A 21,189-nucleotide genomic window follows, 5' to 3' on the forward strand; every position below is an offset into this window, starting at 1 on the left:
TAGGTGGTCAAGCTCTGGGAAAACACGAAACAGAGCAGAGTAGATTTTTAAACATACCTTTAAAAGAATGTCATAATAGTGTTGTGGTCAATTAGCAGGTTGAAGAAAATAACAGAGGTCAAAAGCAAACAGTTCAAACTTTTATTCTGTATTTGTGAAAAGACTGAACTATCTCTTAAAATCACTTGTTGCTAATGGAATTGCTTCCACAGTCAGTAACAGAGATGTCCTAATCAGTGAATCTGGCTAATACACATCCAAAATTCATGAGAAAGCCCACTGTAGAAAATGTAACTGTTTACATTCCTATACCTTTTGAAAGTTTTGGAACTTTTAAATGGTAAATAACTTGCTTGTATTTTCAATGTCACTCATTAAATTAAAAGTTAAGGTATTACTATAGAGAACATGATATCAAATTAATCATACCATCGCCAAAGACTTACCTTTTTTCAGGTCTATCTTTATTTTCTTTGCATTTCTCTTATTGCCAAAGCCCATAAGGGGAGACAGTGAGGGAGAAGAAGGCTTTCTACCCAGACGTGGGAGGTTGGGGCTCTTGGCTTGTTGCAGTGTTCCCTGTACCCCTGACTCCAAGCTTGCTCCAGGAATATTTACTGTTTTCACAGCAGGTTTTGGATGAAGAGGAGGTGGAATTTTTGTTTTTGAAACTCCTTCTTCATTGTTCAGAATACAAAGAGGAGCAATAGCAGACTTCTCGTACTGTTCTCGGTTATATGGAGGAAGGACTTCCAAGATGACACTTTGAAATTTCATTGCCTGACGGAAGATGTCCTGAGCCCTTTAAAATAAAGGTAAGAAAATTCATATGACAAGGTAGAAAAGTTGGGCAAAATTTGAAGTTGTTTACAGAGAATAAGATGAAACTTCACCTTATGTTCACATTTACAGTGTCCCTTTTTTAGAGAAGTACACATGAAATAAGATTTCAAAACTACAGCATTTCCTTATATTTCAAGTAGGAGCAGCATATCTGTCGAAATTCCTAAGCTGCTATTAAAACATACCTGCCAGAATAAACTAATGAACACATTTCTACATGCAGAGCATCAGAAAGAGAAGTTCTGATGGCAAAAGCTCATCAAAAGAGTGCTGAAGTTACAGCTTGGTGCTCTTTTCAAGTGCTTGTCTGTTATTTATTTTCTTGTTGGCATAGAGGCACACTGAGCACTCATCACCAATTGTTCTGGTGAACATATCTACTCCAAGCTCAACTCTTCATTTTTTCCAAATCCAGTCTAATTGCTCCTCAGATTCCTTTGTAATCCCTAGTGCAACTGCTGGCTGATTCCGCAGCAATTAAATAGGATTTTATTTTTATAGCATTTTTATTTTAATGTCTATTTTTCTAATAGACATTAGAAAAAATACTCGTGATCAAAACAGTGCAATTATTTGTGTTTCTACATAAATGGATACACAAATAGGTCGATATTACTCACGTCTTTCAAGCAGCAACCTTTTGCCAAGTGGATATGCAGACTTCACATAAACAATGTTTTTACAGATGTGCTCAAATGCAACACCAGAAACCGTGTGAGAGCATTTAAGGGAGCTACTCCCCTTGACATTGATAGGGCAATGGAGAATGGTTTAAAGCTAAAATAGAAAGATTAAATTCTTTACTCAGAGGGTAGTGAGGTACTTGAACAAGTTGCCCAGAGGAGCTGTGTATGCCCCATTCCTGTCAGTGTTCAAGGCCAGGCTGGATGGGGCCCTGAACAACCTGATCTAGTGGGTGACATCCTGTCCATGCCTGCGGGGTTGGAACGAGATTATCTTTCGGGTCCCTTCCAATCAAACTGTTCTGTGATTCTGTGAACTGATACCACAGTAATGACACTGTGCTCAGATTCCCATGCAATGTAAGGCAATTAAGACAAGTTGGCCAAAAGAACTGTTCATAAAGCCTTCCCTGGGTTTTGAATAAGCTGTAGATTCAGTCAGTCAAGCACTGTTACAAACCTTGGATTCTAAAGGAACAAAGGAACTTCCCTCTTTCTGGGCTTTCCTCTCCTACCCTCTGTTGAAGTGGACTGATTTTATTCCATACTGCAGAGGACCACTTGAGCACAAACAGAAGAAATAGCTGAAGCACATTTTGAGAATGAAGAACTGAAAACGTCTGCTTAGTTGAACTGGGGCAAGAGGGGAAGTAATAGCTACATTAAATTTTAAATAAATCGTGGAGTCCTTCTAAGAACATTGTACTTATCTCCTTCCTACACTTCTGTGGTGCATTTATTGGTCTGAGTCAGTATTTTACTGAAGTCATGGCTTTGGATTTACACCCAGTTATGTAACAGGAATCAATGTTGAAAACACTTGTGAACTAATTTTTTTTTTAACACTGACACAGGAAGGAAGCCACTGCAAATATAAATGTCTTGAAAACACACCTACTGCTTTCCCAGATGAACAGAGCTGCACAGTGTGTCCACCTTGCAGCTGTAGGTGGTGGAAAGAAGGGGCTGTTTTAAGAGGGTTTTCTGTAGCATGAAGACATTAAAGTCAGGAGTCAGTCCCAAAGGGTACTGCTGTGGCAAAGAACCATCCCTGCCACACTGAGTGTACAACCACCAAGAGTCAGAATAGCAACATTTACTGACAGGCAATGCTGCCAGAGAGAAACCTCAATCTTGGAAAGGAAAAGTAGCAGGGAGAATGTAGGAAGAATGTAGGAAGACATTCTTGTAGCACCAGCCTCAAGGGTTCTGTTTCAGAGCTGTCACACACTGTGCCCCAGTGTGCCTGCAGAGGTTACAGGTTATCTGTTCACCTACAGCCTGTCAAAGTTCTCAAGGACAGACCTTACCCTGACAGTAGAAACTACAGAACACTTCCAGCATAAAGGATGTAACATTTTAACTGTAATTCTTTCACATCCCATCTTCATTGTTGCAAGTAGCCACTCGGTCATATGTTACAGGGTAATTTAATAACTCAGTTTCAAAAGATTAATATTTAAAATGTATGCAAGGGAAAACATAAGATCTCCTTCAAACAAAAATTAGTGGAAATCACTCAAGACATCCTATGGGAAAGTCTAAACTCAGTCTTCAGGGGCAAAATAACTGGCTGCACTTCAAAGGGAAAAATAATGAATGGAGAAATTTATATTTCTTGAGACCCCAAGTGCATACTTTAAAGAAATAAGGGAGTCAGTTAAAAGAGGTGCTAGAAACTGTGCAGCACAACAGACTGTAATTGAATAGATTAACAGCAAATGAAAAAGCAGACCAACAGTCCCGATATATAGCTATTACAAACATGGGAATACAGAAAGTAGGCTGCTGCTGTTACAGCTGCAGAAGAAGCAATTGTCAGGAGCAATACTAGAAAGTCTTTGCTGAAATTAGAAAGAGACAGCATGTAACAGTCTCTTCTCTCTTCTAAGCGTTAAAACAGCTTTTACAAGGGTTATGAAGAAATGTCAACAATGAAACTAGCCAACAGATTTTCCTCTTGAAGGAGAATCTGATTGCTATTTCTGGGTCAACGGTCACTGGAACAATACTTTGTTGTATCTTTTACAATTAGTGGATTTCTGTAACTTGGACTTCTGTCAGGTTAGTACTGTTATGTCGTGCCAGGCAAAAACTAGAAGGCACCTTCATGGAGATAAGTTTCAACCTGGAAAGAGTCTTTCTTTAGCCACTTTCCACAGCCAGGGAAGAGAGACGATGTAGAAGGCTGTTTTGGAAAACAATTCAGCAGAACAATGTAAGACTTGGGAACAGGCTAGAGCTCATCCAAAATGTTCCCTCCCAGTCCCCAAATACACACTGAGCCCACAATTCCTGTATTTTTTTCTCCTCAGATCCAACGTCACTGCAACCACACTACTTGGTTTTGTAACATGAGGAAATTTAGACCAACAAAATTAGGCTCTGCTCTGAATCACCTTTAAGTCACTTTTCTCTCTCCCAGTGACAGAGTCTAACAAGACCAATCTCTCTAAGCTAATAAATAATCCTTCCAAGTCCCAAAACTTTACACAAGCTTTTAGAATGCAAGTGTCCTGCACGTCACATTGTGAAGGAAAGCCTGACAGAATAGGAAATTTCCTTAAGTATTTCAACCTGCCCCAAAATCTAGTAACCATACAAAAAACCACAGAGTCCTCTACTCCAAAACACCTCATGGGCTGAAAGCCTTTGGAGATGTAGTTGCATTCAGAAGAAAACAGAGGAGACGACACATTGTAAAGAAAGCATCAGATACGATTTTGAACAGAGAGGTTTCTACTCAAGAAGAACCTTATTTGTGAAATTTCATTACAAAACTGGACAGTGGGGCAATGAATGTTTTAGTAAGACATCGACAATTATATTCCGCTAAAATTAGTATTTTATTTAGGAATTTCCATGGATGGAAGAGAATGGCACGTGCTGTAACACAGTAGACAGCTTTTACCACCAAGTACATAGAAAGCTGTAATTGAAAAGTTATCAGGAGGGAAAAAAGCAGAGTGTCAGAAACAGGAATACCTATGCTACAGAACTACACTGGTTTAATAAAACCTGTTTTGAAAATATTTATTCCTAACTGTGAAATTATGTATTTGATTTTAATCTAGAAGCCTTGAACATTTGGCTTACTGTTTAGGAAGTTAAGCCTTGACTCCCTTGACATCCCAATAGGTTTTTGTTATATTATAAACAATCACTCAGTTGTCTAAACATATGGATTAAAAGCAAAAACAAATTTCTGTTTAATTACTACAGCAAATATCAGTGAAATTTGAGAGGCTATTCTTTTGTGCAACAATGCCACATTAATTCATAGATGATCAAAACAACCTATTAGTTAAAAACTATTTGAGATAGATAATAAATGTCAACAGACTTTTAATAAAAGTCACAAGACGTGTGACTTTCCATTTAGCTCAAGTAATCATAGTTTGACTGTAGACACATTTTTAAAAAATGAATAGTCAAAAAGGTGCAGCACAATAAAAAAAACTTATTTCATTTGGAAAAGAACATGAAACAGCATGATGTGATGTTGACTCATTCTGAAGATCTTATAAAGAATAAATTACAAAGAGAATATGGTGAAAGTAACAGAAAAACTAGAAAGGGAAGATAGCAGTTGCAAAACTTAATGGTATTAAATTAAGTAAGCACAGTAAGTTCACTAAAACTCCTCAAATTTCACCTTATTTGGAGGTTTCAGAAAGCAAATTATCAAGTTTCTGTCACATATCAATTTTATAGGCATTTTTTCTGAAATAAATATTAATCCCTTTACAAATCACTTAAACACAGCATTGTATAAGATCCTGGCTAGTTAAAAGCATTGGTAAACCAGGACTTACTGTGCAAAGGTTTTATCTGTAAGGTCCACATGGTTTATCTTCACAATGCATTCATTTTCATGGAAAAGACCATCACGCCTAGATCTGCTGTTTTCTTCAATACCACGGATGAAGAGTCCCAGCATCCTAAAAAGGCAAAACATGGGTGAAAAATATCCTTATTGTGCTGATATGAATTTATAGCAACTAAAACCAGGCATTATTCTCTACTGTGTATGAAATCATAGCCTAGACTGCCTCTCTATCCATGAAGAGTTTAACCTAGAGAAAGGTTTCAGCTGACTCATTAACAAAAAAGGAGGGAATTCCAAAAAATACCACGAAAAATTGCTGCACATTAATGCTTTACTACTTGCGAGAACCTGGGGAACATTAAGTCCTGTAGGTCGTATTTGGAGAAAAAGAGGAAAACACCTAGATCCCTCTCCAGTTCATAATGTCAATGTAGCTTATGCAGTATTTTTCTGCCACTGCTCCAAAGAAAAGCACAGAGTAAAAGTAATTTTCTACCTTGACTATAAGAAACAGGAGTTAGAATGAGACAAAAAAAAGGCTTTTCTACTTCTGAAAACATCTCCGACACGTTTCAGTTGCCAAAGCCCCTTGCTTTGATACAAGACAGCAATACTACTCATTCCTGTGGCAGGACAGCAGCACCTCATCAACACCCAAGCTGTCTGTTAACAAGGTAAGTGCAAGTGAAAACTGAGGTACAGCACAGAATAATGCAGTAAGTGAGCCAGTGTGGGTGGTGCAAAATTCCAGGGTTGATAACACAGCTGGGAGCACTAGGCTAAGCCTACCTGGCCTACCTGGAGCACCTCTGAATTGCAAACTATAACTCAACATAGCTACAACAATGATACCACTACAGTCTCCAAAAAATCCTAACAACTGCATGTTTGTGAAGAACTTTTATAATCAATTTTTGTCCACTAAATTTCCATACCACTTTAGCATCAATGATGGTCATCAAAGATGACCTTTAGAGACCATTTTCTATTGGTTATACTCCATAAAATATTAACGTGCAATTTTCAATGTGCCAGCACTCCAATCACAAAACAGAAGCCTTGTATTTTTGTCTCAGATTCATGACACCCTCATCTCTTGCTTCATTCAACAGATTCACAGTGTGTCATTAACTATTTCAAGTGACACTATACTCACTGAGCATCTGATTTTAGATTTACTGTCTAAGAACATTAAAATATTTGTACTTCTGTCCTATCAGTTACTAAGTGAAAAATTGGTTCCTACTGAATATTGGTTCTTTGAAGTATCTAACAAGAAAAAAAGTGAGTTAATAGCATAAAGGTTTTCTTGTTAGTAGTGTTATCCTTCCCTAAAGGATTAAAAAGGGCAGTGGTGGTGAGGGGCCACAGCCATTTTGATGACATCCAACTAGTGGCAATCGAAAGCTTAACCCTAAGAACTAATTAAATACAACTATGTTAAAATGCAAACCAGTAGAGGTACAGAAATTACACATGAAGTTCATTGCTCACTAATCCTGTGTGCTTAGACACTGCATTCATACAATGCAACAGGATTGCCTCCTTGTCTGAAACTTGTGTGTGCTGTACTGCCTGCGTGGCCTGAGTTACATAGACTGAGGCAGCTTCAATTCATTCCTCCATTACTTTCTTTCCACAGCCTAAATTTTAGCATTTTAATGCACTATTAAATTTTAATTTCCTGTTTTTAATGATATTTAAGTGCAAAAGAAAGGGGGGAAATTATTTCCATTACTTTTGTAGTTCCTGTATAAACTAAATTAATGTGATGTTTTAATGACCTGTAGAAAAACTTTGGCCTGCAGCAGCACCAGGCTAAAGCCTGCATTACCTTATTAGAAGATAACTTCAAAATTGAAATACCAGACCCAGTTAGTCACGGCCAGCATGTCCTCATAAATTCTACCATGTCACCAAAAGAAATAAAAGGTGCTCCTCTGTACTTTCTCATGTTATGATGAGTTACGATTTATATTCTTAGGCTAGATTAAAAAAATATGGTCAAGCCGTTTAAGTCAGTCCAGTGCTTTAATAAAGGTGTCAGTACAGTTCTGCCAAGGGTCACTAAAATGTAAAGACAACTAACTAAACAACCAGTAGTTCATCTGTCAAAGACCCTTCTACTCCAGCAGATCCCCAAAAGCATTTGTAAGCAAGGACATAATAACATAAATACAGTGTAGACCAAGGAACATTTCTTCTTGCACGTCTTTAAAAGCTGTACTCAACGCAGTGATACTTGAGTACAAAACTGCATTTCAGCCACAACAATTACTGATTTTTATAGCTTGCAAGTTTGTCAAAATTGTTTTACAGGAAGATCTTGAACTACAGTGTATGCACTACAACCTTTATAGCATGCCCACATTCAAGAGCTCCGGTCTGCATTTCAGAATGGGTAACAAACTCAAGGGGCTTCCTCAAGGCAAACAGGAGGGCCACAAAGCCAAGGACACAACTGGGATCTCCAAGAGTTGCCATCAAAGACCAACTTTCTTCTTGAGATAGTGATGCCATTTTTACAGACAGCAGATGGACATCTATTTTCCCTTTTGGTAAGTAAAACTATCTGAATTAATTTGGGTCCACTTACAAATTTGGATCTTGCCAATAAAACAGACCTTTACATGGTAATTCAATCCTTCACATTCTCTGTCCTACATGAAAGCTGACAAGTAAAGAGACAACTTAAGAATGAGACAATTTTTACTTCTGCAATAATTGGCTTTGTGTAACAGGCAGCCATTTTACTATAAAGTAGTGTCATGTATGGCTCTGGCAATTTCCCATCTCTTATTCACGGCTGCCAGTGTCAAATTAACTCTCTGGCTAAGCCTCTGTATGTCAAATTTCAGCCTAGATTTTTTTTTTTAACACATCCAAGTTACATAGCTTGGAAAACAGCTATAATGAAAATGCTGACGCAGTCTTAACTACAGCACATCAATATGAGCACACTGCTATAATAGGCTTTTGTGATCTCAACGGACTTTGTTAAATCATTTATAATTAAAGTAATTGTATTGTGACAAAGAAAGGTTCATGGTATAGAGCACATTTTATAAATGCTATGCAATCAAATGTGAAAGATGGCTTGAAAAATATGAGGTGTAAGCAGGCAAGCAGTTTTTTTGACTCTTCTTGTCTGGTATGTCACTAAGGAAGAGCCTATCCAGAGAATTGGGAAAAACAAAACAAAACAAAACAACAAACAAACAAGCTCACAACAGCACAACAAAACCAACCCCAAACCACACAAAACTACTGAGTCCAGTTTACCATTCAGAGAATAAAACCAGAGACAATTATATGAACAAAGACGTTAGTATTGATTGAAAACAACTGGATATGGCACTTCATGCCATGGTCTAGCTGACAAGACGGAGATCAGTCAAAGGTTGGACTCAAGGATCTTTGAGGTCCTTTCCAACCTAACAGATTCTGTGGTTGCCTTATATAGAACTTGGACTAGTAAATACTTTGGTAATGGAAGACAGTGTCATAGACCAATTTTTGTTTTCCTTTTGATAAACAGTAGGTATTTTAAGAAAAGCACAACTGAAATCCTTTCATTGATGTACTTCTTGAGCAATGCAGAAAATATCTTACCTTCCACTCAAGGATGAAAAAAAGGGCACTACATGTATCCCCAAGGGTCCACCTTCCCCAGAAATCTCCACTGTTTTTGTCATTTCACTAAAAAAGAGCACAGGGAAACACATCTCATAAGCTTATTCAGAAAATTTTCCATATTGAAAACAAATTCCTGATTCATCAGATAGCAGAAAGGGTAGAAAAAAGATCTGACTCAGAGCTCCCTAATATATGAAAATAAAATGAAAAGTAAAACAGCCACGAAATTCTGTAATAGTTTTAAATTAAAATTTTCTGGTTTTTAAAAGGGAAAGAAATCAAATACTAGACATTTTCCTAAGTTAGCCTTCAAGTAAATTAATTAGAATATTAAAGAATAAGCTTTTAAGTGAGCAGAGACTTCATCATCAAGAAAAGAAAGTCAGGTTATTTTACATGCTCTTAATTTAGGTTCCATGTGAGTTGCTTCAATTTTCCCATGTGGCCACATTATAAATATGAAGATGACATTGAGGCTTTTAAGTCAAATCATATTTAAATACACTGACTTCTTCCCTCAGTTGCATACAACCTTTCTGACAAACAAAGAGCAAAACAAATTGTGATCAGTAGTGCAACTCAGCTCATTTTATCAAGAAATTTCCTTCCTCAACCACCATCATTAAAAACATCTATATTATCTCTGACAGACTTATGATGTTTCATGCATGTGCTGTTTCACTTCCTATTGACTATTTTACACTGCCAGCCCTACAGTGACCTTAACTCTATTCTGGGTGACCGTGACTTGAAAAGGAAGGTACTTGAATTGGCTAGAACTCGAAAAAAATAGCAATGTCTGTATTTCAGCAGGCCTTGTTCCTTCTTTCCATAACAGTGCTCATCTTCCAAAACACTCCCTCCCCTCCCACGGTCCTGAACAGCCCTGGCACTCAGGATCAGTGGGCAGCAGACAGCTCCTGGGCATTCAGAACACCGCAGCTGTGAGCTGTGTGTGCATGCCAATCCTAAGTGTGGACAGAACACGGAAACTGAACCAAATGGCCCCTTCAGGTCCTGCCTGAGTTAAAGACTCAGTCTGAGTGATCAAGTGCTGACTGCTCATGAGGAAGACACTTCTGATCTCTCCCTGTGCACCAGATCCAGAGCGCACACGTGTGCTGGGTAGGATCACCAGGCTGACTCTGCTACCACCCTGCCCTCCCCCTCAGATGATTCCTCCCTAGTACCACAGCTTCCTCTGGCACCAGCTGACTGCTTTTGCTGATCCATGGTCTTACGATCATTTGATCTGATGCAAGAATCAGTGAAAATGCACCGAAACCCATCAGGAATCTGCAATCACCCCTGAAGTGGCAGCACAGTCACACCACACTAGGTACAACAGGGACCCACATGGCACAGCTGAGCCCTCTCACCAGGAGCACAATCCCTGCAAATGACCTGGGACAAAATCTGGCACTGCTTCCTAGTAACACAGGAATATTGTTTTGTTGTTATGAACCTTTATCCAGCTGCACAATGATTAATGAGAAGCAATGTGCTCTAAATACAATAATTCTTAGTTTGATTGGCTAAATATGGAATAAGGCTGGAAAATAAGCTTATAATTTTTATTTTTTTTAATTAGGGGACAGAGTGAGTTTTGGGGAGTTTTTTTTTTTTTTTATAAACCATTCTTCCAAAAACACTGGCACCGTAATGAATTTATGTTCTCTAGATATTAAATGGAAAGACCCTGAACAACAAGCCACCATTGATCCCAATATAACAGATTTACATGTTACTGTATTTTTAACACAGACACTATCAACAGCCATTTGTGGATTTTTCTTTCCTGTATTCTCCTGCTTCATTAATCAAATGGGGAAATCCTGACAAAACCTTCCTGTAAGATTTTTTAAATCCCTTTTTTCTGGTGAAGCTGGTTAGAAAAGCTAATCAGGGTGGTTACCAAAAACCTCAACAATGCGTGCATAGGAAATTAACTCCTCTTTCAGTTCCATCTTCTACTTCCTCCAATTCTCTTAATACACAAAGAAAGATAATTAAAGGGCCACTTTTATTGTCTTTTGAACTTCTACAAAATCAAAACGCATAAGTAAATTAAACAGCCAAGCCCTTTAGATACAGAAAATTATCAGAAGTAGTGAACGGGCTTTTATTTGTACAAGGAAAATTTAAGTAAGTTATAGCTGTCCCCAAATAACCCTGTGTGCTCTAGGGAGGAGTTGTCTTCCCAAGCAACTGTAAAACAGAGCAGGAATTTCTTTGAGGGCTATTATGACAGACAGGTGAGCTGTCATATTAAATCAGTGCACTTACAGTTATAAGTAGGCTGAAAGCCAAAGAAAACATACAAACTTATTTTTAAACTGAACATGAAATCTACACACTAAGAAAAATAGGCTTTGTGAAAAGAAGTAGACCACATGCACATTATGTATTACTTTAAAAATTTTTTGTACATCCTAAAAGTTATGGGTGTTTTAGAGCACTAAATGTCCACAATAAGAGCACACTTTATATACTTGTATTAACAACTTCACAACTATAATTTTAATCAAAAATCCATTACTCTAAATAAACTTCTTCTCAAAAAAATGGGACTCTTACATCTGAGAAAACAGCCTTTCACACCAACTTTCATGGATCTTTGAGGACATGTTCTTTTTGTATTATACCTATGCAAGCATGACAGTTAAAAAAATTAAGAACCAGAACATCTGGGATTTTATTTGTTTTGTTTTGTTTTTTTTATTTAAGAACCTCAAAGATTAGAGATTCAGACACATTTGGTGCCATTCACTTGTTCTGTCCCTCTCTGGGCAGCTTTAATCTGCCCACAAGGACAGCAGAACTCAGCACTGTATTATTTCATGCTGGCTTACAGTTTATACTGTACTGGAGAAAGTATTCAGGAGCAGAGTAAGGCTGAGTGAGATCCCAAATAGGATGAGCTGTAAGAACACTAATTATTAAACTCCAAAGGCACATGGGACACCCAGGTGCTAGGACTCTTCAGTTTGACAGAGCTAGGTGAAAAAAATTAAAGGAGTAGGAGAAAGCAGAATTACTGTCTAATGCAGGTTGATAGCTGTGACAACAGAGAATGTAATTAATAGATTTTTTTTCAATATTCAAGACATTTTAAAAACAAACATACATCTAAATAGAAAAAAAAAAAATTCCAGAAGTTAGTAACCTATTTGTGACCTACTTCTCTTTGAAATCTCCCCTACAGATCTTAAATGCCTTCTGCAGTAAAAGAAAACAAAAGTCTGGCCCATCAAGTTAGTATAAAAGATCTGGAGTAAAATTCCTAGCTGGGGATGAGAGGCTGGGAGCATCGGTGAGCGATGCACACAGGGTGTCTCAAGTGGGCTGCTCTGAGCATCTCCTGCTTGCTCTCCAAGGAGCAGACAGAGCTCCTACCTCAGGAATTCTGTCCTTGCTGCACTTGGAACTCAGTCTCTATGGAATAGGTAGAGATCCATTCTTACAGCAGTCAAAAAGCCTGAACTTTAAAAAGCCTTTATGTCAGTGAAATTTCTCCAAAGTGCAAGGTCCACCCCAAGCAGAAACACAGCACTCAGGCTTCCTCCAGTACATGCTGGCACCTCCCTTCCCCTTGCTGCACTCAGGTCTCACTCAGGGGAGAACACCTGTCCTGCACGACCTGACTCAAGATGTTGTACTATTGATTTTTAACCCGAAGAAGCTGTCATCATTTACTATTTAAATTCTTCTTTGTTTGATATTATTGATTTCTGATAGATTCTTTACAGTCCATCACATTTGTCAACAAGGCTTGCCCTGCATTTTATTAAAAATGCTGGTAAGTACTGTTCAGCAAAGAGATAGAGAAAGTGTACTCATGAGTAGTGAGTATGCACAGCACTGGCAACATGGAAAGCAAAATTTAAATGGAGTGCTGCACATTTAGTGGTCATATTTAGTCGTGAATCCATCTGATCCTCAGATTTGCAGTGTCCTTGCTGTGGAATACTACAGCTCCCCCTCCTGAAAGCTGGATCAAGAATTAGCAGTCTGTGAGTTACATAAAGGGAAAAGATCTGTGAGCTGAAAGCTTCTCTGCAAACCACCCAAGAACACACTGAAGAACCGACTCCAACCACTGAGCACACAGGTGCTCAAAAGGGAATCCTCTCCAGAAATAAATGTTATGTGTTGTTGAAGCAAGAAAGGGTTCCCTGAGGGGCTTTGACCTTCCCCAGCTACAAACACTTGGCAGGATTGCTCTTGGAGAATGCAGCAGGCACAGTCTAAAGCAGATTAATTGTTTTGCAACACAGTGAAGACAGTGCCTCAGAAAAGCTGCTTACTGCATGGGTTACTGGGCAAAACTTGTCATCGTGTGTATGTCACAAGAACCTACTGCTTGAGCAAACACAAAGTATTTACCATTCCAATGGCATTTTCCTTTGCAATTTTAGTGAAATTCAACACTTTCTCAAGTGTCCTAAAGAAAAGGTACAGATTAGTAAGATGCCATATCTGAAAAAAATCTTTTAGTGCAGAATGTCAATGTTTCCCTTGCAAACAGAAAAGCACAACTGATATTCTGAACATACTATGTGGTGTTTTTATTGACCACAGCCAAGTAAAAGGCAAATTAAATGTCAGTCAGATGTAGAGAGCTCACAGATGCAGTTATTAAACTGTATCTCCTTGCTTGTTCTTCACTTGCACCTCCAGTTCCATGCCTCTTCCTCCAGTGCTGCCATTCCAGCAGGGAGAGCATCCATCGACAAAAGGTGTTGATGTCTGGTAGAGAGCACAGACCTACAGGAGATGTCAAATTCCTATAGGGCATTTTAAAGAGGAAAATGCACAAATTTATCCAAATAAAGATACTGATGACTGCAGTGTACTTTTTTCACACACTAAACCAATACAGTTACTGATGGTAATAAAGTATTTGTCCTCACTCATCCAGAGAAGGCTTCCAACCAGAGTAGTCAGCTAAATTAAACCTCTCAGGCAGCATACTTCCCACCCACCTCCCACCCCTCCTCTGCATATTTCCCTTCCTCTTTTCAACTAGGTGCTCAAACCTTTGGTGAAAATGCCTCGAAAGCCCTAAAGAAGTTGGAACTCAAGACGTTACACAGTGTGAACACACTCAAATTCTGAAAATCAGAAAAATATCTAAATAGGGCTAGAGAGCAGCCTACAAGGAGAAGAAAAAGCAACTCAGTGTGCAGGCAAGGATAAATATTCCAGGTACAGTTAAGGAAACTGGTCACTCTTTTACAAGAGACAGGAACACAGCAGCTGCTCCACTCTAAACACTAAATCAACTATCCACAATTCAAATATTTACTATGAAATAATGTCAAAATCTTCCAGTTTCAAGTTAGAAGAGGAAACAAAGCACCTTCTCCTAACTAAAATGCATTCATCTAGCTCCTACAGACTTATTTTCCACACTAAAATTAGTTAGTTCTCACAAGATTAACTCTGAAGTTTTAGAGAGAAATCAGACAGCCTGCAAGCACTGAGACTTTGTGTCTTTTTTCTTTAAATCAAATTGTTCCAATTCTCTGTTGTTAGACTAATGAACAACACAGTAGGTTAAAAATAGGAAAACACAGAGAAGGAAAAAAAGCTTCAGCTACACTTTAATTATGTATCTACAGTGCTTAAACCAAGGAACTGACCCTGACCTCTGCTAAAAAGAAGTGGGAAGACAGCAAAAGCGAACATAATGAAAACACGCAATGAATTATCTATGCATAAATTACCCTTTGCGTTCCAGCTAATCCGCTGCTATTAAGCTAAACATCCACTTCCAAGCAGATCTGTGTTTACTGCTCCTTAACACAGTGATTTTTACTGAGAAAAGAAAGCTTTTCTAAACCACTATTCCCATGTACGGTGTGCTAAGGAATTCAGTGCTAAAAGTTGTGACCATCTATAGAGTACCAAGGGTCTGCTCTTACTATGAACAAGACTCTCTGTTTTACTAGTACAGAACATGAAAAAAGGCACTGAGAAATACAAAATTTTATACATTGATAGTTTGGCTTCCTTTACCCTAAACATCATCTTTACTCACAAATAAATAACAACAACAACAACAAAAAAGCCACCTTCAGAATTTACAAGAGGATTGTCATTATTTATTCCATTAAAAAACATTCCAATGACCCGATGTTTTAGGCCTCTCCTATAGTAAAGTTCAACTCTCAAAATGTCAAATTAAAATTTTCAGACTCCCAAGGGATACAGTCCTGAGGTTTCCCAGTACTTCTGCAGTGAAATGTTTGAAGAGAATCCAGGTAAGGGGATTTCCCATTAACTCCAAAGTAGAGGAGCCTAAACCTCTCCATACTGACACTCATTTACTCCATGTGCAACTGATTTCACAGACTTAAACCAGCGAACTGCCTTTCTTCAAATCAAACAGTTTTCCTGTTTGAGTGAGGAATACAAAACAATCCAAGTCTGGATCTTAAAGTTCAACTGACTAGGCTTCTCAGTCATGAAATATTAATCCTGGTACCCTTTTTCTCTGCCTCCCTCTGCAATAGCCATTACTGGCTGCAGTTAGAAAGGAACTGTGACCTCAGACAGGCTGCTGCTCTGATGAGAAGGCTCTGACCATTTGCCCAGGTGACGAGCTGCTGTTTGGCTCAAGCATTACAGGCCTTAAAGCTTACCAAACTCAGGGACAGGAAGGAAAGCAGGGAAGGACAGTAGTAGTTTTCTTTCTTCCACAGCCTTTTGTCCACAGCATGGAGTAGCTCACAATTAGGCTGAAATATTACTTTTATTAACATCTCTTCATGTGGCAGATTTAAATGAAGGGTTAATGACCTGGTGGTCCCTCATGGCCCTAATGACTTTAAAATTCAATAAGAAAAATATCTGAATAAATCAGAATTATGAGTAACACTTTTTTTTTCAGAAAGGAGACAAATTAGATATTAAGATGCTTGTTTTACTGCTTGTGGAAAAAATAGTTTTATTATTTAATATTATTTTATTAATATAAACCTTCCTCACAGTCAATCAAATAAAGATAATTGAGACAGACAGATGGTCCCTAATGACTCATTATTTCCCTTTATAAACCTTCTACTTCTAATGAAAACACTTTTGGAAAAGCAGTTTAAAAAACTCGACTTACATGAAAAAAGCCAAACAAAAATGAAATCATTGCTATAAAATTTAAATTCTTTGATTTTTGAAATTCCTGTGAATTTCACAGAGCTATGAACTAATTTCATCTTACAAACTACTGCGTTCAGAATTTCTCATGTTCACTGTTTGAAGAAGGTGGAATATTTTACAAATACTCCAATATAATTCACAATTTTGATGAAAAAGTCCTCATAATACCCATCTCAATTCTTGCAGACAAAACAGTGTTTATTAAAATCTCCTCAGGACACAGGAACCACAAACAAAGCACATTTTGGTAAAACTACTCTACTGTGACTCTATGAAAAACTGCTCCTTTCTCTCCATTTTGTTTTGATTTTCATTTGCTTGGTTGGTTTTGACCCATAGTTTTCAGATAATGCAGTCAAGATTAAGACAATTCATCTCAAAAACAGCACCAAAAACCCCTATTACCAATGAAAAAGGATTCTTGGGAATACCCTGTTCTGGCCAGCTTTCCCTCTGCTCCCTATCTGTTCAACACCTACTTGGTTGATACTCCGGCATCAATCAAGTGGGTCCAAATTTATATTCTTTATTATTTTTCCTTCCACGTTCCCATGTTTTGCAGAATTCAGTAAAAACTGAAAGAGATCAACAGAAACCCAAGTTTATTCTTGGCTGGTTTGTGACATTCCAGAGGAGACATGGCTGCTTCAGAAATCTGAATACCTCTGAAAAGTATCACCAGGGGTTTTGTCATTGTCAGTGTTTCCAACAGACACCAAATTATGAAGCAAACCAGTATCAGAACCTTCTGAAGAATCCCAAAGGCAAGCAACCAATTGTTTAACTTGACAAACAATAATATGCTCTCAGAAAATTCCTAAGAGCACTTAGGTAGCCTAAAACACCCTAGTAAAGGCATAAGGAAAACAGTAAATATGAACAGAGTGTGCACAGAGCTTGATTAATCCCCATTACAAATTAACGGATCAAGAGACAAATGAGTGCATATATTTGGTGATGCATAATAATTACCTCAGGTGAAACAAGCTGGAGAAGTCTTTAGCAATATTCCATGAACAGAAAATACACATCAGTGACTGAAGTAAGTTCTATACCTGCATGATGAACACTAATCAGCAGGCGTGTGACTTACAGGCCCAGCAGGTGCAGGGAAAGCTGGAAAAGCACTCCAGTTCCTTATCATGATGAGACCATTCTAAAAATATGTATCAGTATCGGCAGGCAGGAGAAGGAATTACAAATGGCATAGGCATTGAGTGACAGGGAGGCCTCCAGGAGGGAGGAAAATACCCAGACTGAGTCAAAAAATACAACTGTACCAAGATGATAAAACTGCCCACAAAATTACTGAAATTATGACTCAAAGAACAAGAAAACCTGAGAAATTAATCCCTTTGTAAGGAAAAGAAAAATTTTTGAGATTTTGAAATGCTGTGAAAGGAAAGATGACCCTTCCCCACAAATCCTGGCATGGCCCAAATCACCAGCAATGTTTGAGTCCCCACTTTTGCAAACTCCCCCACAGGCATGGGGTACAGATTCATGCCTCTTTCCCAGACCCCATGGAGGTAAAATTAAGACTTGTTTTTTCTCAGATGTTTGCAAGGATAAATGTTCTAAGATTAAGGCATGCAGATACTGTTTATTTCATGAGTTTTATCTTACACTGTTTTGACAAACAACTATGAGCTGCAGAATTATAGCAAATGACTATCTGCCATCATTAAAATCGAAACAGATTAATTTTTCACATTTTAGCTGTCACGTAGAAGTTTGTCATGTAACACTTCTTAATTTAATTATACAATGTGCTATATATATATATCTCAAGAGTTCAGCAACAAACACAAGATACTGGACAAAGCACTGACTTCCTTTACCTGCTCAAAAAGGTGACTTCGGCACAACCTGAATCACCAGTCAAAAATGAAATTTCAGCTTATGGTGAGATAGAAAAACAGCAGCACGCAAACACTCCACCACCACCACTGAGGAGCTGATTAACTTACTCTCTGACACTGTGGCACCCTGGCTTGATAATTTGGTGTAACAAATGCTATCTACAAAATCATTATTCTTCAATTTCATTTCAGCCTTTTAGAATTTTCCCTTTGATTTAAGGAGCAATAAACATTGTTGCTTATTACCAAACCTCTTGAGAACACCTAATTTCCTCTCCTCTTGTTTCAGCCACACAGGTCTCAAGTTTTACTCCACTGGTTTCTAACGCAGATTATATATTTACCTATTTATATATTTACCTAAATGTTGTTGAACACTTAGACTGGTTAAAATAAAAATTATTTCCCAAAATGGCAATGGGACCATGACCACATTAAGATACAAGAGCATATGCCATTTTAGTTTGTTATAAATGAAGATAAGAAAAGTGTTTATTCCACCTGACTTCTCTAGTGAAGAAACACACGGAAATATTGCAAATATTACCAATAGTTTACACTGTGTATGAACACAGATACAAAATTTACTGCAGGATATAGCAAAGCAATAACCTTACCACTCAATACTGGAGGTGGCACCTAAACCAAAGGAGATAATTTTAGGGTTATGTGGTTCAGTTAAGTAGTTATTTATTGAGATATATATGATTTAAGAACACCCTCTATCTCAAGACATGAAACACTTGCAGGACTGAACAGAAACCAAAATCCAGATCTTCCCCTTACCCTTATACTACAAACAACACAAAAATCATTCCTATTCAACAATGGTAAGAGATTGTCATGTTCAAATATGTGCTCTGGTATGTGAATCGAATGCAATTTTAGGGTGAGAAAGGCAGGAGGAGGAAGAGGTCGTGGTGATGAGAAGCACAGTGCAGAACCAGAGGTGCAGCTGGAATGAGAAGTCAGTCTCGTATTGCATAAATTGATGAATCACACTTGAGCCAGCACCAAACAGAAGATGCTCCTACCTGCTAGGGAGCCGGGCCCTCTGAGCCAACAGCAGTTCTGTGGGTCCAGCGAGGTTCATGTCCCCATCCTGAAAGGACGCCTGGGAAGCACCCTGTGGAGAGATTTCAAAGTGCACACTGAAACCCTGTACGGAATCATGCATATAGAACAGTGTGTGTGTTTTTAAGTCTCTATTTGGAAGAGAAGGTCAGTCATAGAATAACATCATCTCACTGACAGTGAGGACTGAAAGACCTGTTCTGGATGGAGCACCTGTGACACAGCATTTGGACAAACAGGAGAGTCCCTAAAGTCCTCTCCTCGTGCCAGTCGCACCACCCTTCCCCTGGAGAAGCTTAATGTTGTAAAGTTGTACTGCTTTACTTTCTTCTCTGTCTATCTAACCTGAATGCCATTCTCTCCCACTCTGAGCTGCCTCCTTTCTCCCAAAAGATCACACAGAACTTGAGTAAAACCAACTGCTTGTTTTTTTTTGTGCTCTATCCCTTGGCAGTGTTTATCTGGCAAAGACATATTTTCAGAGTAGCTTCCCAGAAAAAGAAATTATGCAGCCATTTGGACAATCAGACACAAAAATACAGGCACACAGAGTCCAGACACCAATGCTAAAGCTCTTGAAAACTATTATTTAACTTTTTTTTTTGTGATTCTTCCACTCAATGTTTGCATTTTTTTCATACTGGGAGAGGGAAATAGTTACCAATGAGATAAGACCACTGTCAGCAGGTGATGTATTAGCTTTAACATACTGTACTTCATCCCAACCCTTATGGCAATAATGTAAACAGAGCAAAATCCGTAACAAAGACCTTTTTTGGAGGGGTCACTTCTGTCAACTCCGTAACAGGAATAGAGCTGGAAGACATAAATCTTCAGCTGTCAACACACTAAGAGAATTGAATTCAGAGCCTGATCTTAACCAGATAAAGGCTAAAGTTAATCATTTTCTTTTGTTGTTGTTGCAGTGGTACAGTTTACCAGTGTATACACTTGCCATATTAAGTTGTTTCAAGGCAAAAGGTAGCAATGCTATAAATTAATTTCAAGGAACAAAGCCAACTAGATAGGTAATTTAATTTTCAATAAAAGTTCTGCACAGGTTATTAGAAGTTCCAGCTTCTCTCAAAAGATGGTTCTTTTCAAAAGATGGTTTTAAAGGTTTGGTGCTTCCAGTCCCTCAAAGATTTGTAGAACTTATTTTTAGTTTATAAGTATCACGAGAGTTGGGGGCAAGTGTGGGTTGCCTTGCACATCAAAATCATGAGCAGCCTTGCAAGCAAACCCTTGAGATACAAACGAAGCTGGATCCCTTTTGGTTCACGTGGTGCTTTGAACCTATAATACTGGCAGTGATGCTCTTTGTGTGTTAATTAGAGCAGAAGCCAACAGACTTGGCTTCAACTGCAAGGCCAATTCAGTTCACTCGAAGTGAACTTCTGTCACTAATAAAGAACCACTTTTAAAAGCTGTGTATTGAGTATGAGCCATCTCTTCCAATCACTTTTCACAGTGGAACCACATGTCAAGGAACAATTCTTGGTTATATGAAGTATGTTCCATACTAATCTTGTAAATCAAGAGTTCGACCTCAAGCAGTACATTACCAACAGAAATCAGACCCACAGCCTTCCTATGTTAAAACCTTGTCTTGACAAAAGCTTTTAAAAATGTATTTAGATAGCAGTAGATGCTGTAAGCAGACAAACCCTTTAAAAATAATGCTCCCAACAAAGCTAACCTGTGTTTCAGCTGCCACTGACAACACTGGTGCTCCTCCAAAGGCTCTTCTTGATGGAAAGCTCGATATAGTCACGCCATGAGCAGATTCAGGGTTGTGATTAACTAGACCCTTTTCCCCCAGACACTGGCTGCAACACAGTACATGACAGAGAATGTGCTGCTCACGCCTCAGAACTGTTTCAGGCCATCTGAAGCCTTCCTTGCACTCTACACCAGCCATGCAAGCAATGCTATTTCTCTGTTTCTGGGCTTTTGGTTACTGCTGTTTTTGCTGTGGTGAGATTACATCCATGCTTGTCCCATCTCCCCTTTTCTGGGAAACAGATTTCCCAGCAATGATAAATGCTGATGTTCAGAACACAATCTCGGATCTTGTTTCTCTTGAGTGATTCACAGATTT

General features: G+C 38.4%; 1 protein-coding gene across 2 annotated transcripts in view; it reads right to left on the reverse strand.

Annotated features, from left to right (window-relative positions):
• Positions 1-21,189, reverse strand: part of PARD3B (par-3 family cell polarity regulator beta) — a 392,276-nt gene that overhangs the window by 210,371 nt on the left and 160,716 nt on the right. For both annotated transcript variants that reach the window (XM_063400372.1, XM_063400371.1), the window contains exons 5-8: positions 19,049-19,140; positions 8,968-9,054; positions 5,342-5,467; positions 447-802 (exon numbers count right to left, since the gene is read on the reverse strand). In XM_063400372.1, the coding sequence (XP_063256442.1) occupies positions 447-802; positions 5,342-5,467; positions 8,968-9,054; positions 19,049-19,140 (661 nt within the window). The remainder of the gene's footprint in view (positions 1-446; positions 803-5,341; positions 5,468-8,967; positions 9,055-19,048; positions 19,141-21,189) is intronic.

This window comes from Prinia subflava, chromosome 6 (assembly GCF_021018805.1).
Source record: "Prinia subflava isolate CZ2003 ecotype Zambia chromosome 6, Cam_Psub_1.2, whole genome shotgun sequence".
In the NCBI taxonomy this organism is placed as follows: domain Eukaryota; kingdom Metazoa; phylum Chordata; class Aves; order Passeriformes; family Cisticolidae; genus Prinia; species Prinia subflava.